Source organism: Carassius gibelio, chromosome A6 (genome assembly GCF_023724105.1).
Source record: "Carassius gibelio isolate Cgi1373 ecotype wild population from Czech Republic chromosome A6, carGib1.2-hapl.c, whole genome shotgun sequence".
In the NCBI taxonomy this organism is placed as follows: Eukaryota; Metazoa; Chordata; class Actinopteri; order Cypriniformes; family Cyprinidae; genus Carassius; species Carassius gibelio.
In genome coordinates, this window is record NC_068376.1 from 10,572,181 (window position 1) to 10,589,881 (window position 17,701).

General features: G+C 40.3%; 1 protein-coding gene across 1 annotated transcript; it reads right to left on the reverse strand.

Annotated features, from left to right (window-relative positions):
* Positions 1 to 6,307: 6,307 nt before the first annotated feature.
* Positions 6,308 to 17,434, reverse strand: LOC128015471 (potassium voltage-gated channel subfamily S member 2-like). Its single transcript, XM_052599323.1, has 3 exons — positions 17,201 to 17,434; positions 13,235 to 14,214; positions 6,308 to 7,185 (listed from the first exon to the last, which is right to left on the reverse strand). Exons 2-3 carry the CDS (start codon positions 14,198 to 14,200, stop codon positions 6,700 to 6,702), a joined length of 1,452 nt encoding a protein of 483 aa, XP_052455283.1. The 5' UTR covers positions 14,201 to 14,214; positions 17,201 to 17,434; the 3' UTR covers positions 6,308 to 6,699.
* Between the last annotated feature and the right edge of the window lie 267 nt (positions 17,435 to 17,701).

The following is a 17,701-nucleotide window of genomic DNA, read 5'->3' on the forward strand; positions in this document are numbered from 1 at the left end:
TAGTGTTGTTGGGTGATGCGCATATAAAAATTATTATTGTTTTTTTTTTATTATAGTAGAAAGAGTGAAAAATAGACATCAGATTATTATTGTAAATTACTAGTTAAGTCGAGGGCAGAATAAGTACCTGTATGGTGTAAATGTATGTTTTTTTTTGTTTTTGGACATGTAAAGGAATTAATTATTGTATAGATTGTTTTCAACTCACACAGTAGTATCAAGTGTAATTTACATAAAACTAAGAGACAACTGAGCTGAACCACGTCAAAAGGTATGCTTAAAATACATGAAGAACAGCAAAGCTTTCTCTAGCTAAATAACTACTGCATGTCTCTTTAAGATTAGTAAGTGTACCATACTAATTATTGAACCTATTAAAGTAATACATATTAATTAAATATAATGACAAAAATAATTAGCTTATTGATTCATATATTTATGTATTTATTAATTTTTCAGTTTTAATTTTTGCATATTTGGTCCTTCATACATTTTTAAATACATACATACATAAAATACATACATTAATTTCTCGAAGCACTACACACATATTTCTCCAATCTAAAGTTTAGCTGGAATAGCAGTAGTAACCTGTGAATATTTAGGGCAAAGAAAGAAACAATGGCAGACTGTCAAGAAAGAGTGAAAAATAGAGGTAAGACTGAAAATAGGTACAGTGGATAGAGGAAACAAAAAGTTATATAGAGGGTGAAAGTAGACAGAAAAGAGGGTGGGAAAAGAACAAGAGTGATAACCATTGAATGATTTGAGCAAAAGAGCATAATGGAGTGGTATAAGGGGAGCAAAGAAAAAGAGGACAGTAAGAAGGAAGAGAGGGGATGTCCAATTCTATTTCTAGATGGTCACCTTTCGGCTGAGCTTAGCCCTAACCCTATTTAAACACACTTGAAACAGTTAATCAAGGTCTTTGGAATCACTAGAAACTTAAAGGTCAGGTGTATTTGAGATAAACTGCAGGAAAGTGGCCCTCTGTACAGGGATGACAAATTCAGTTTTGTGGAGGACAGCTGTCCTGCAGAGTTTAGCTCTAGCCCTAATTAAACACACCGGAACCAGCTAATCAAGGTCTTCAGGCTAAAGGGTGTGTGCGTCTCAATCAGCTCCCTAATTCGTGAATCAGTATAAATCATGTACACACATTCTGTCACTGGTAAGCTCCCTGGCTCAATGCACATTGGGACAGTGATTACTCAGTTTCTGGTGACATGACTACGTACAATGTTAATGGACAACTTTATAGAACCACTTTAATTGATCAACAATTGACAGGAACAACCTCTTTTTTATTCTCTTTAAACACATTGTTCTTTTTCATATTCTTACAACATTTAAGCTGAATATTAATTATAAATGTTAACTAGATGTGATCAGTACCTGTCTAGCAATGTGTGTTTATGTTGAAATACAAAAAAAAAAGGGGGGGGGGGGGGGTTCTTATCAAGTCTTCTTAACACTTATCATTATATTGTGGTTTATGTTTGTGGTACATGTGGTTTATGTTTTGTGCTTCAAAAATGTGACAATTTCCAGTTCTAGTTTTTGTGGTGCACTGTGGGATTTTTCAGGGAGCAAACGTTCCAGTGCGATGGAGGGACTAGTATCAGCATTATGTGTGCCCAATGAAGCTGTTTTTAAAATGAACAGTAGCTTTATTTGCACTGCATTGACATTACTTAAGTGACCAGCAATTCACACTCTTTTTTTCCCACAAAGCACCAAAATCTCTTTTCTTGTACAATATGTATTCACAAGACGAGCAAACAAACTCTCATTAAAATGTGCAAAGAAATCTGTAACTGACTGTTGTAAGACTTAGAGCGCTGGATACTGGTGTTAATGCCATTATATGATTGGCTGAGGTGCCTCACATGATCCAAGATAGCGTACCTTACATCACCTTTTATGCCATGTTGTCTTAGGGACATACAATACAAGATTGCTACTTTTATAGTAAACCTCTATCTAAGAGGTGATTTGGGACAATGTCCCTGTCTAATTCCATCAGGTACAGCAAGTGTTAACTAACACACCCTCAATGACAAGGTCATGGGTTTCATTCATAGGAAATGCAAGATTTTAGTATTGCAGAGGTCATGGGTTTGTGCTGTCTAAGATGCTAAAAACTCCAATAAGTTTAAAGTTGGGTTGAGATCTGGTGACTGCGTATGTCTTAATTATTGTCATAAATATTATCTGATATTGTCTTTCAAAAATAATCTTTTTCCATTAGAATTTTAATCTTAATATCTATTACTTGCACAGTTTGTTAGCATCACATTAGCCTGTTAACTTGTCAGTTGTGTTTACCATCTCTTTTCTCTCATTAATTTCATATTTAACAAGTCTATTAAACAACTGCATTAAAACAAATAAAAGAATCATCTAACAAATACTATGAGTCATGGCATCTTATTTTGTTACCTGCATTACTTGCCACTGCTTTGCTGATTTTCTGAGTTAGTACTTGGTTCAGATAAAGTCTTAAAGGAACACTCCACCGTTTTTTGAAATAGGGCTTATTCACATTATTTCCTACATTTAGATAGGTGGGCAAATGCATTTTTGTGTCAGTGCATGCATTGTTTTAGTTTGACTGGGTCGGCGTTAGCTTAGCTTAGCACAATGAATGGAATCCTTTGTTGCCAGCTAGCATGGCCTGAGTAAAAGTGATCAAAAAAAAAAAAAAACCCCACCTAATTACTTCTTGTGGCCTGCGTATTCACAGCGAGTACAAATAGCGATCCAGATTAACACTAGACGATTTCCTAGGCAGATATTGACTTGGGACTATATTATGGGGAAGCACAGGCGAAGCACTGTGCATGCACTGACACAAAAATGCATTTGCCCACCTATCTAAATGCAGGAAATAATGTGAATAAGCCCTATTTCAAAAAACGGTGGAGTGTTCCTTTAATTGTTGGTGATTTTAACATCCACGTTAATAATAAAAGTTACATTAGAATTGGCATTTACAGACATTCTAAACTGTATTGGCATTAGACAGATGTTGGGAGCCACTCATTGCCATAATCAGATTTTAAATTGTAACATAAATTTGTTGATAACATTGAAATTTTACAGCAGAGCTGTGACATCTCAGGTCATTATCTAATACATACACTCTTTTACATCCTTCTCTACACTCTCTGAGGCAGAAATCTCCAGACTCATCCTTTCTAATCACCCTACTACTTGCCCGCTTGATCCTATTCTATCTCATCTCCTTCAAGCCATTTCTCCTGCAGTTGTACCTGCACTCACTCACATCATCAACACATCCCTCCACACTGGTGTTTTCCCCTCATCATTTAGACAGGCTCGTATAACTCCACTACTTAAAGGGATAGTTCACTTTCAAATTAAATTTTGATATGTTTTAGCTTACCTCAAGGACATCCAAGATGTAGATGTCTTTGTTTCCTCAGTAGTTTCCATTTTGATATTTTTAGGTCAAACCATTCAATTATATGAGTCTGTGACTCATATAATTGAGGTCTATGGTCACCACCTCAAAGAGCATGCACAGAGGAGTCCAAATTAAACAATTACCCATCATACACATTGATGACCTAAGACACGAAACGAGTGGTTTGTGTAAGAAAATGAACAGTATTTATATTGTTTTTACCTCTTGTACACAACCACGTCCAACTGATCTGAGGATGCGCATGCTTCCTAATGTTGTGACTCGTGTGACGTTTGTGTGTGCTCTGGCTTAGTCTGCGCAAGCGCAGAAAGCGCCGGAAGTGATCTCTCGCGCGTGTACGTCTCTCATTTTTTACTGTTTACCACACCATACGCCACCAATCTGCACTGTCTGAAATATAATACAGTAATTGTAATTAATTAATTTGTTAATAATGCACCCTATAATCGTTGAGATTATAATAAAAATTATAATAGTGCACTGATCACGATTGGCCGAATGTTATGCGCATCTCGTCAGTAAAGCCAGTTCTCTAATCAGCGGTAAATTCTATCAGGTGCGTGATTTCACAAAGAGCAGCTGTTACTACATAGAGCCATTGTTAATTGAGAAGCTGCGTAAATCCACGTTCATTTTCAGTATTTATTTGTGCATCTTCTCAGTTAACAACGGGTCTGTGTAGTAACAGCTGCTCTATTAGAAATCACGCACCTGAGGGAATTTACAGCTGATTAGAGAACCGGCTTTACTGACGAGATGCGAATTAAGGATTGGCGAAAACTTTGTGATTCAACAGCGGAGAAAACTCAGGATCTTCAGTCAGGCAGGTGTGTGATGCGATACTGTCAATGTCCTCGTTGTCGTTTTGTAGTTGTGGCATTGCTATGTTCCATTCGTGACAACATATGCTCTCCACTTCTGTTGGCATCTCACAACACTTGCTACTAAAACACCACCAATTTAGATGAGATCTCTGTCTCTCTGAGGCTTGAGGATGTGCTGCTACAGTGGATGCTTCCTCCATCGCTCTGAATACTGGATCTATGTATTCTGGTTCAAATAAATATGGTTGTGAAAAAAAGTCAACGTTGTCTGTTGATATATTGAAATCGTCTTCCATTCCAATTTCCTGTACGCCTAAATATGTTTGGATCTTCACAGTGAAAGGTAACACTTCAGAAATCTCTGTGTAAAGACAAAAGCAAAAAAACTACGACTTTATTCAGCATTGCCTTCTCTTCCCTGTCTGTTGTGAGTGAGAGTTCAAAACAAATCAGTTTGTGGTATCCAGTTTGTGATATCCAGTTCGTGAACGAATCATTCGATGTAACCAGATCTTTTTGAACCAGTTCACCAAATCGAACTGAATCGTTTGAAACGGTTCGCGTCTCCAATACGCATTAATCCACAAATTACTTAAGCTGATACATTTTTTCATGTGGCTGACACTCCCTCTGAGTTCAAACAAACCAATATCCCGGAGTAATTAATGTACTCAAACAGTACACTGACTGAACTGCCGTGAAGAGAGAACTGAAGATGAGACGCAAAATTTTCAAATGATTCAGTTCGATTTGGTGAACTGGTTCAAGAAGATCCGGTTAAATCGAGTGATTTGTTCGTGAACCGGATATCACTACACTACAGTGAACACGCTCACAACAGACCCGGAAGAGAAGACAATGTTGAATAGAGTCATAGTTTTTGCTATTTTTGGGCCAAAATGTATTTTCGATGCTTCAAAAAATTCTAACTCTGATGTCACATGGACTACTTTGAAGATGTTTTTATTACCTTTCTGGACATGGACAGTATACCGTACACACACTTTCAGTGGAGGGACAGAAAGCTCTGACTAAATCTAAAATATCTTAAACTGTGTTCCTAAGATGAACGGAGGTCTTATGGGTTTTTGAACGACATGAGGCAGAGTCATTAATGACATAATTTTCATTTTTGGGTGAACTAACCCTTTAAATATGATTAGGTAGAACAGTCCGATGCATGACACCATCAAGAGAGCTGGTTTATTAAACAAACTTCACCTGGTCCAAAATGCAGAAGCTGGAGTGCTTACCAGTCCAAAAATATGACCATATTAGACTGGTTCTGTCAACACTGCATTGTCTGCCTATTAAGCATAGTATAGTTGCTGATTACTTATAAAGACTACAGACTACAGCCCAGGTATTTTCTCACCTAATTCCATTGTGGGGTACTGAATAATATTGGTTTGCAAAGTCTAACCTGTGAGGCAGTGTGTAATCATAAATCACAATGTAATGAACACAAAAAAAGCCACAAAAAAAAGCCTTTTTTCTCCCAAGCTTTTTCTTCTTTCATCTGATTGAATTCTGGTTGCCACTGTCACCTTTGGCTTTTTTCAGATGGGGTCTGTAAGACAATTATTATTCAGAAATAATATTTGATTATTCATAGTAATTCAGTAATGTATTTGACTGCACTGAGACTATTGAGTGAGAATAAAACTGGAATTCAACTGAGCTGAATAATGGCACTATTTTCTTTTGTAAAGCTTCCTTTAAAGTTGTTTTAACTGACAACTTTGCAAAACTGACAGTCAGTGAACTGAACTGAATCAACACTAGTCTGACTAGATCTGAATATTGGCACTATTTTTATATTTAATATTTGTTTCATAATTTATGTACTTTACAAAACTGAGTTACTTTCATTTTTATTACTATGAAGTTCCATTGAAACTATCTGTGCTGAATAAAGCATTATATAAATGTGACTTGACTTCACAATCATTGCTTGCATTCCACACACACACACACACACACACACAGAACTCATGCTTCACTTTATTGCATTAATGGAAGGTGAGATAATATGAGGATTTTTAATATATTTTTTTCCCACAAATTAATTTTTTATAGTATGTTGTGATCACAGGGAAGGAAACCTTTATGATGCAGCCATGCTGACTTGATAGATTGTCTAATCTAGACAGATGTTTAATGCTGAGTATAACTCTAGTCTAAAAGCCTCAGAAGGATTGGTCTAGGAAGGATGCAGCATTCTTGTTGAGAAACACTCTTGCCTCAAAGAGAACAAGTTGAACCAAATCATAGCAGCATAATTCCCCCCACAGCATAACAGAACTATTGGATCGCCCAGATTTCCTTAAATTTGTCACCCATCTCTATTTTGAGTCAGCATATGATGTTTGATATTGGTTGAACACTTCAACACTAATAACTTTTTCTTGCATAGTGGATACATTAGAGTCTATTTGTCAGTGGATGGTCTTCATAGCAAAAGTTGACAACTCCTCTCTCATAATTCACATCTTCATCCTTCTCTCCATCCTCCAGACAGTGGCTATGCCCATGTATTGCGCTGTCTTCACTATTACTCTGTTGTCTTATTATAAGCCTCTTGTTGTTGCTGTTTCTCACTGAATCCTCAAGAGCTTTTTGATTGCGGTAAAAATGTGAAAACTTGTTGAAAATGATGGTGATGGGTAGTGCCACAACTAATGTACCACTCAGGATGCAGCCAGATGCTGCCAGCTTTCCTGCCACTGTCACTGGCACTACATCTCCATATCCCACTGTTGTCATACTAACAGTCCCCCACCACCAGCATGCTGGGATTGTGTCCAAACCAACATCTTCTTCATATTCTGCAGTGTAAGCAATTCCGGAGAACACTGATACACCCACTGCCAGGTACAGTAACAAGATTCCAACCTCTCTGTAGCTGTGCTACACAAAGAAACAAAAACATGTTTTTTTTACATATAAAATATCAGTAGAAACACTTCAGCACTTAAGTACTTAAGTTACTGAGTTGCCTGAATTAGGTATTTTGACCTTTTAACAATAATTTCCATTTTTGTAATAATTGTAAGGTTTTAAAGACTTTATTTAATTTTTTAAAGACAAGGTAGTCACAAAATATGCGATTTATGGATTATTTGGTACTGGTATCATACATCAGTTAAATTATTTACTGTTTATTATGTTAGTGGTTTTCAATCCAGATCTTGGGGACCCACAAAACTGCGTCTCAAGACAAGTCTCAACACACCTGATTAAGATTAACATCTTGTTAAGAGAGAGCTCCATAAACTAAAGTGATGATGCTTCCCAATTCGTCTGTTTATGCTATGACCTAAAAGTATTTTTGTTTTTTGTGAATAAAAAGTACATACCATACAAATGAGTGAACAGCAGATGAGTAAGTAAGTTTTACAACATACTACGTCAGAAAAATGCTTTTTGAAACAACAGGCTGCTTTGTCGCAAATACATGCATTCTTTTTCATTACATTTAAATTGCATTTCATTTTTCATGTACTGTTTCATTACATTTTTGGTATTTATGTAAAGAAACTGACTTATCCAACCACCGGAGAAAGCCCTCTGCCCAGGACTGACATCATTCCATTTATTTATTTATTTTTTTCAAATAATTTGTACGTTTAAAAGCCATTTGTTTCCAATTCACCTACTTTACCGAGTATTTCTTCATTGTATTATGGACTTGCCTTATGTTAATGTTCTGCCTGTTTGTTGTAGAGCGACCATACGTACACTATTTCCTGGACATGTCCTGTCCAGGCTTTCTATATTGTCTAAAGTATCCAGGTTTTGTATTTATTTGCCCTGCGCTGAACGATCGGTGTTATGACACCAAAGTACCGTATCACTATAATCACCATAGAAAGGGACAGCTCCTTACGATTTTGAATCGCTCTCGCAGTGCTTTGATGTCATAAATGTCATCAGCAGTGCTGCTTCAAGCCGAACACACTTAAAATGTACGCATCTTTGCATCACTTTTACTGTTCTCTTTAGATCCCACCTTCTCGTGCTCGACTGCTGGATTAAGTAGCTACAATACCTGCATGTTTTTCGATCAGAAAGTATGAAAACAGGAAAACATATTTTAGGCGAACCTTCGCACCCTAACTTTAATAAGCTCATCTGTGTCTTCGTCTGACTTACATTATTTGTTTTTACTGCACTCAAGAATTAAATCTAGCTTTATTGGGTGGTTGTTCTGCATGCTAAATAAACAAACTACAGCTAGTCCAAAATGCAGCAGCAAGAGTTCTTACTAGAACCAGGAAGTATGACCATATTAGCCCGGTCCTGTCAACACTGCACTGGCTCCCTATCAAACATATAGATTTTAAAATCTTGCTTATTACTTATAAAGCCCTGAGTGGTTTAGCACCTCAGTATTTGAACAAGCTCTGTTTGCATTATGGTCTTTCATCTCTTTTGTGTTCACAAAACTCTGACATTTTGATAATACCTGCGGGCAAGAGATGCTTTTCCTATTTAGTGCCTAAACTCTGAAATAATCTACCTAACATTGTTCGGGAGGCAGACACACTCTTGCAGTTTAAATCTAGATTAAAGACCTCTCTCTTTAACCTGGCTAGCACATAACAGTAATGATGAGACAGAGAGATTCGGATCCATGTGCAGAACTTTTAATGAGAATGGTCAGACAGGCAATGATCAGTAACGGCGTCAGGTATGTGGGGATAATCAGAATCGATAACAGGAACAAGCAGATGTCGGGGCAGGCAGCAGAGAATCAGAGTCGGTATAAACAATCCAAAGGTCAGGTACAGAAGGGAAACACAAGGAAAACGCTCGGAAATGTCAGACTGGCTAAACAAGACTTCGCAGTGAGTGTGCTGCTTATATGTGTGTGTAAATGAGGTGCAGGTGTGGCAAGGAGATTGATTGAGGAATGATGTGCAGGTGTGGCAGGGTGATTGTGATGCAGAGACTAATGGGAAATGTAGTAGGGTGTGGTGCAACAGATAAGAGGTGCTAGAGTCCGAGTGACATCTGGTGGAGAGTGTGGAATTGTCCTGATTGGAGTGCCCTCTGCAAAAGTTCATGGGCACTCCATGTAATGATCATGACATAGCCGGCTTCCAGACGCTCAAAACGATCTAGGAGGGCGGTGGAGCGGAGGCGGAACAGGGGGAGGGACGGAGGGCCAGGTCCATGAGGAAGTGGAGTGGTCGAGGACTGGGGCAGAGCAGGCAGAACTGGGCCTAACATGGAGATCAGGAGTCTCTCCTGGACCTGATATGGGAAACAAGGGCCCTTCCTTGGCCTGACAGAGGAAACAGGGACCCGCCATGGGCCTAACTCGGTAACAGGGGTCCACCAAGGCAGAGCAGGTGGCGTGGGAGCCCACCAGAGCGGAGCAGGTTGAGCTGGAGCCCACCAGGGTGGAGCAGACGACCACCACAGCTGAGAAGAGGGGACAGAAGCCCACCAGGGCGGAGCAGAGGACCACCACAGTAGAGTTGATGGCACAGGAAAGCAAGTCTGGTCAGGTGGGACTGAAACAGTGAACAAACAGGTTAATAGCGGCCTCCGTGGCCATGATGAGATGGTAGCTGGCCTCCGTGGCCATGACAGGGCAGACAGAGAGTTGTTGTATGGTCCCCGTAGCCCTGACCGGAATGAATGACAGCTCATTGACGGCCTCCCTGGCCGTGACAGGATAGGACAAGAGCTCTGAGTTGTGATGAGGCTCTGGTAGATCTGTGGTGATTTGACTGGGTTCATGAAGATCAACTATGACTTGACTGTGCTCATGAAGATCAACTATGACTTGACTGTGCTCATGAAGATCGTTGGTGACTCGACTGTGCTCATGAAGATCGTTGGTGACTCGACTGTGCTCATGAAGATCGTTGGTGACTCGACTGTGCTCATGAAGATCGTTGGTGACTCGACTCTGCTCATGAAGATCGTTGGTGACTCGACTCTGCTCATGAAGATCGTTGGTGACTCGACTCTGCTCATGAAGATCGTTGGTGACTCGACTCTGCTCATGAAGATCGTTGGTGACTCGACTCTGCTCATGAAGATCGTTGGTGACTCGACTCTGCTCATGAAGATCGTTGGTGACTCGACTCTGGAGGGTCCACTGGGCACCTGACTCGACTCTGGAGGGTCCACTGGGCACCTGACTCGACTCTGGAGGGTCCACTGGGCACCTGACTCGACTCTGGAGGGTCCACTGGGCACCTGACTCGACTCTGGAGGGTCCACTGGGCACCTGACTCGACTCTGGAGGGTCCACTGGGCACCTGACTCGACTCTGGAGGGTCCACTGGGCACCTGACTCGACTCTGGAGGGTCCACTGGGCACCTGACTCGACTCTGGAGGGTCCACTGGGCACCTGACTCGACTCTGGAGGGTCCACTGGGCACCTGACTCGACTCTGGAGGGTCCACTGGGCACCTGACTCGACTCTGGAGGGTCCACTGGGCACCTGACTCGACTCTGGAGGGTCCACTGGGCACCTGACTCGACTCTGGAGGGTCCACTGGGCACCTGACTCGACTCTGGAGGGTCCACTGGGCACCTGACTCGACTCTGGAGGGTCCACTGGGCACCTGACTTGCCTTTGGACTGCCTGTAGAGACGTGAGACGCCTCAGCTTCGGGTACCGCCTCTGGAACGGCCTCGGGCACCGCCTCGGTAATGATCTCTGGGCTTTGAGGAACGCTAGACACCTGTCTCCTCCTCAGCCCTCTATGGTGGCGAGTCGGTGGCACCTGGTCTGGAGGCTCAGTCGTTGAGTCGGCCATCTTGTGCTGTGGCACTGGGCTGGCGGCCATCTTGTGCTGTGGCTCTGGGCTGGCGGCCATCTTGTGCTGTGGCTCTGGGCTGGCGGCCATCTTGTGCTGTGGCTCTGGGCTGGCGGCCATCTTGTGCTGTGGCTCTGGGCTGGCGGCCATCTTGTGCTGTGGCTCTGGGCTGGCGGCCATCTTACAGATAGGAGCTGGATACATTGGAGAAGTAACCTCCTCAACTGTAAAAGGAGAGCCACAAAACTCCAACACAAAGTCAATAAACTGTCCCAGGGTCCAGCTAGGGTCTCCCTCCGGTAAACTCAAGCTTACCCTAGTATCAAGACCACTCCAGAAACAGTCCTTTACCAGTTCCTCATCCCCAGACAAAAGGTGACTATACTGAATGAATTCCTCCACAAAGAGGTCAACTGGTCTACCATACTGAAAGATGGAGCATAGCACCTTTATAGGGTTGCATGAACTGTTAGCTGACTCCATACCTGGTCTGGGGTTCAAGAAAGCTGCTGGATCCTGGTTTGGTGAAGTCTTATGTAATGATGAGACAGAGAGATTCGGATCCATGTGCAGAACTTTTAATGAGAATGGTCAGACAGGCAATGATCAGTAACGGCATCAGGTATGTGGGGATAATCAGAATCGATAACAGGAACAAGCAGATGTCGGGGCAGGCAGCAGAGAATCAGAGTCGGTATAAACAATCCAAAGGTCAGGTACAGAAGGGAAACACAAGGAAAACGCTCGGAAATGTCAGACTGGCTAAACAAGACTTCGCAGTGAGTGAGAGTGAGTGTGCTGCTTATATGTGTGTGTAAATGAGGTGCAGGTGTGGCAAGGAGATTGATTGAGGAATGATGTGCAGGTGTGGCAGGGTGATTGTGATGCAGAGACTAATGGGAAATGTAGTAGGGTGTGGTGCAACAGATAAGAGGTGCTAGAGTCCGAGTGACATCTGGTGGAGAGTGTGGAATTGTCCTGATTGGAGTGCCCTCTACAAAAGTTCATGGGCACTCCATGTAATGATCGTGACAATAACACACTAACATATTTCTAATATTCAAATCCATTAAATGATTTTTTTTGGCTGCATTTATTAGGTAAACCGGAACCGGGAAGACTTCCCATAACACCCAATGTACTTGCTGCATCATTGGAAGAATGGCATCTACACTAATTTTACTGTTTCTCTCTTTTTCCGAGGTCACCGTAGGCACCAGTTTCAGTCTGTATCCAGATCAGATGGTCACTGCAGTCACCCGGATCCAGTACGTGTCCAGACCAGATGGTGGATCAGCACCTAGAGATGACCTCTACAGCTCTGAAATACCTACAGACCCTCTCTCTTAGATATCCACCAGGACAAGACCACAGGAAACAGATGTACAGTGTGACTTTGCTGCAGCCTTAAATTGAACTGCTGGTTTCGTTTGGTCAGAGGAGAAGTGGCCCCCCGACTGAGCCTAGTTTCTCCCAAGGTTTTTTTTCCCATTCTGTCACCGAAGGAGTTTTGGATCCTTGCTACTGTCGCCTCTGGCTTGCTTAGTTAGGGACACTTAATTTCCAGCGATATCCGCGACTTGATTGCACACATACTATTTAAACTGATCTGAGTTGGATGATGACATCACTGAATTCAATGATGTACTGCCTTTAACTGAAAATTTAGTGTATACTATTGTCATTTTGCATTATTTACACTATTTTCCTATTAAATGCTGTAAAGTTATTTTAATACAATCTTTATTGTTAAAAGCGCTATTTAAATAAAGGTGACTTGACTTTAAAAGTAATGAAACATCACTGATCTTTTGCACATCCGCCATGTTCAGTTTCTTTGATATTCGTGTTTGTAATTTTAAACCAAAAGTGCTTGTGGACAATATTAATTGTTAGAGTGTGCATGGATGTGCACTTAAAAAATACACTGTAAATAGTAGGCCATCCAAGTATCTTTGGATGCTCATTTCAATATATTGTGTTGTGGGAGAAATTAATTCTAATCTTGCATATATTTAGGGTGAATAGTGGGAATTGGGAAGCATGTTTTTTTGTGCTAGATAAAGAGTGACATAGTAAATGTGGAGTGCTGTGGGTCTCACTCCAAATCCAGGTTTGAACACCACTGCAATATGCAGCTTGTAAATGAACATGAACAGTGACAGTGTAATCTCACCCGTAGTGTAGCACCTAGTGACCTTAACCCTGTTGAATGCCTAGCCAGCTTCAGCACCCTGAAGATTCTCATCAGTCGCAAAACCTGGACTAGTTTTCCCAAGTTGTCCAGTTCTGACTCACTCCCAATGACCAGATCAAAAAAGATAGTGATGTAAATTGGCAAAACTGAGATGATATCAATCAAGTTTAGAGGTAGCAGGAAGAACTTACGATGGTTTGGTGCAAGAATCATACGTGTTACTACCTCAAAGGTAAACCAGCAGATGCAGAACACTTCTAAAACATGCATAGTTGGGTCTTCAGTTGGATTACCATTTTCATCATATATCTGGTACTCTGGAATGCTATTGATACACATGATGGCAATTGATATTAACACCACACAAATGGAAAGCAAGCTGAAAAGTTTGCTCGGGATTGAATAACCTGGGTTTTCCAATGTTAGCCACAGACACTTCCGAATGTTTCCAAAACGCATTTCATGGAAGTGCTCGATATCTTTGTTCAGATCAGAAATCTCATCAACTGATGTATCCACACTGCTAACATCACTCTCTTCATCCCAGCTTTTATGATGTCTCTCCAGTTTACGATCAAGGTAACGGTAACTACAACAGCTGTCCAGAAAAAAATCACTTATGCCCCAATACTCTATTTCCTGAGAGAAGGAGAAAATGCACAGCTCTTCCATAATGTGCAGCTTGCCAGTCTGGTAGAAGTGCAGGACATAAGGGAAAAGGCCAGGGTTACGGTCAAAGTAAAACTCCTTCTGCTGAACATCAAAGTCATCACAGAGCTGTAGAATATCATCTTCTGAGTCACAGGACAATAGCTGGCCAAGACGCGTGTCCGGAAACTTCCTCAGAATGCTTGAGCATAGAGTGTGCCTCAACCCACCCACATTGATGTGTAAAAGGTTGTCCTTAGGATCCAAAATCCACCAAGTGTGTCTTTCCTTGACCATGATCTACCTATATGCTGCAATAGAAAAAAGTGACATTTTGTTTTAGTATGGCTGGCAGACATAATGGGTTCATTTCTGTGTGATGTATGATGGAATTCTCATCTTATTCTGCAAACAATAATTCTTAACATACAATATAAGTAACTCTTATATTTTACTTTCCATCCAAAATTATTTAAATTTTACAAATGTCTATAGTTTGTGGTGGATAAAGTACACAAATCATGTACTTGAGTAAAAGTACAGAAGGCTAAATGAAATACTCCTTTGAAAGTTTTTTCTTCTTCTTTAAAACTAATGATTAATAGACCATAATTTTTAATAATAATAATTATTATTATTATTATTTGCAATTCAGCATAATCCATCCTTGGTTTGCTCATAAAAAAAACTTTGTGCACCTATGTCCAAAACACACAGCTCACATCATGCATTGTCAGTATCCATATACCCATTTGATCAATATCTAGTCTCTACTCTGCCTGATTTCTACTTCTGCACTTATTTCAGTTACTTATTTCAGATTGTTGTCCTTCTCCAACTGTGTGGCCAAGTGTATCCTTTGTGAGGTGCGCTGTTGCTGTGTATAAGATATACTGTGATTGATTTGGACAATATAAAAAAGACTCTTATCTCTGCACTCATATTTTTCAAGATGGAATTTATAGTTTTTTCCCTCCATGTGAGAAAGTTTTTCATATAGGCATCAGTGCTGTTTATTGTCCGTGGGTCATGAACTTTAAGATGCTTTGTTCCTGGGTTGGGTTCTTTAGAAAGATCAATTCCCAGCCTTCCTGAAATCTAACCTCTGTGGTGCCTGAGGGGCCACATGAGCAAAGGAAGTGAGGGACATGGCGAAAGGGGAGCTCAGGCCTTGTGTTTCTCATTTTCCCCAGGTCTGTCACTTTAGGCTATGAGGATGAGTGAAGGGTGGATAAATGGGAAAAAGTGGTGTCCTTACCCGGCCTCCTTACCCTTCTGTGGAGCATTCTGGATTTCCACCACAGTTGTGCAAGCTCATGTGCTTGTTAGTTGGTTATCTTAAGCAGTGAACCAAGATAAATCTGCCCTGCATACTACTGTGGCCTTGCAGGCCTATCAGGCAGAACTTCTGAAGAGCATGGACAAATGTTGAAGTGCTTTAAGTCCCTTAAGATTAGTGCCCAAATCAAAAGTAGGTCTATGGCTTGCATGGCAGTTCAGAAACTGAGATTCTAGCTTAATTTATTGATAACTATTTTATTTAATCCTGGATTGTTCCATTCTTTGAAACTCATCTCAGAGTTGTCACAGTAACAATTTCAAGTATTCTTAGAAGCAGGTTTATGGACTACTTGCACAGCTGATTCCACATACTACTTATTTTGGCTCAGTCATTTTGCAATAAGATTTATTTATAAGAAACCCGCTTTTATCTAGCACATTTTAGGGCTGTCTGTTGAATACTTCAGAATATTTCCTTCCAGGGGCACTGCACAAGATCCCGGGCCCTATGCATAGGCCCCCCTTCCTCAAACCTTGCCCTGGAGGTCCAATGCACTGCAGAGTTTAGCTCCAACCCTGTCTGCGATTTTCGAATGATCGCAAAGACAGTGATTGGCATTGATTAGTATGCTCAGGTGTGCTTGATTAGGGTTAGAGCTAAACTCTGCAGGAAAGTGGATCTCGATGTCCAGATTTGAGAATCCCTGGCATAGGCAGTCCTAATGCAGTCCTAAAAAAAAAAAACCTCATGAAGCTCTGGCCAAGTAAGTGATGTCTATATATAGCCAACCTCTGCTGCTCTACAGTTGGAGAAAGTGTAATCATCATCTTTGATCCCCAATCACATTATATAATAAAATCACTTTCTTTGTTTTAGGACTATCAATTAGGCTACTATTTATGGATACCATAAAAATAAATGGTTAGAGTTGTAAATCAATCAATAGAGTGGTGCAGTGCCAAGGTCATGGGTTTGATTACCAGGGAAAGCACAAAATGATAAAGAACTGATGTGTTCCTTGAATGCAATGTAAGTTGCTGTGGATAACAGTGTCTGTCAAATGCATAAATGTAAATTAACTACGTCCTGCCGTTAAAGTACAAATATACTGTAGCTCACAACAAAAATAAATATTAAATGGCAAACACATTGAAGATTGGCGAACAGGCTGTGAGTTAATTAAGAAATAAGATGTTAACTCAAAAAGTAAAAAAAAAAAAAAAAAAATGCCAAAAGTTTTCTGTGTGGTTTATGTTTAGGGGTTGGTTAGGGTTAAAGGATAAAAAAAATATTAGCTCAGTATAAAAACTGAGGGACTCTCCCCTATACTGAGAGTCCCTGCAAACCTCATGTGCAAGTTTGTATGTATGTGTGTGTGTGTCTGTGTGTGTGTGTGTAAGTGTATGCACGGATCAAGTTTATAGGCCTATGTATAAATATACGCAAGTTATACACAAGTGTGTACGCATACATTGCTAACATTATATATATTGGTATCGATTTCATATTAGTGTTCACGTGTATTTCATTTATGTATTTTTGAAAATCCAGTAGGCTAGTAAATGCATGTGTATGCGAGTAATTTATATGCACGTGTTTCATGTATGTATTCATAAGCGAAGTTTGATTTAAATCCTACGCGGCGCCTCATACCAAAGAACTACTTTTTCTAAAATTCAAATGTAAAAAAATGACAACTGATTTGGCCTAGCCCTAGACATTTGCAAAGAACTGTATCAAACTGAAAGCGTATCAATGGCCACTCACTGCTGTTCTTAAATGCATATCGCTATGCTTTTAAACACAATAAATCATTCAGGTTCCATTTAATCAACACATTTCGTTCATTTATCATGCGCTTCTGTATAACCTTATTTTAAATATACTTCCCGAAAAAAGTGTTAATGTAATAAAAAATACAAGATATGTAAAGCAAATATTGTAGCTATCTGTGCTTTTAATATGTTCTCCCTTAAATATCAGCATATAGTTCTAGAATTAAAAAGAAAACCTACCACACAGATGTCACTGTTTGTTCTCCACTTGTTTTCTTTCCACGTTTGTTTACGGCGCCAGTGTAAGATGTCATTAAGTATCAGTCCATTGATCTATAGTAATCTAAGTTCACCGATTTTGTAAATAGCCTACTGTATTTGTCTGATATCGGGTTATCTCTTCGCTTCGCCAAAAACTGCTCCTTAGTCGACATTAGCTCATTTTCCCTCCGCTCCTGCTGCTTCGATGTGAAATGATGCGCATTTGTCCAGTCAGGCGCGGAAACACACCCTAGCAGTCAAACACTGCAGTTCACAGGAACGTCAATTCTTGAATGAATGCATTTGAATTTCCTGTAAATCTTTAAATCAAGTTTAAGAAAAAAGTTTATGTTATGGATTATTTTATTATTATTACCATTCATTTATTAGGCTGATTGAGACTATACTGTTTTTTAAACTGATTTACAGATTAATATTTTGCATTACCATCCTCAATGTCAGAAAAATCTCACATTCTTA

Coding starts and splice junctions, on each gene's coding strand:
- LOC128015471 (XM_052599323.1), bottom strand. CDS start 14,200: ATGGTCAAGGAAAGACACACTTGGTGGATTTTGGATCCTAAGGACAAC. Junction 7,186..13,234: donor CACTAGGTGCTACACTACGG/GTGAGATTACAC, acceptor TTCTTTGTGTAG/CACAGCTACAGAGAGGTTGG.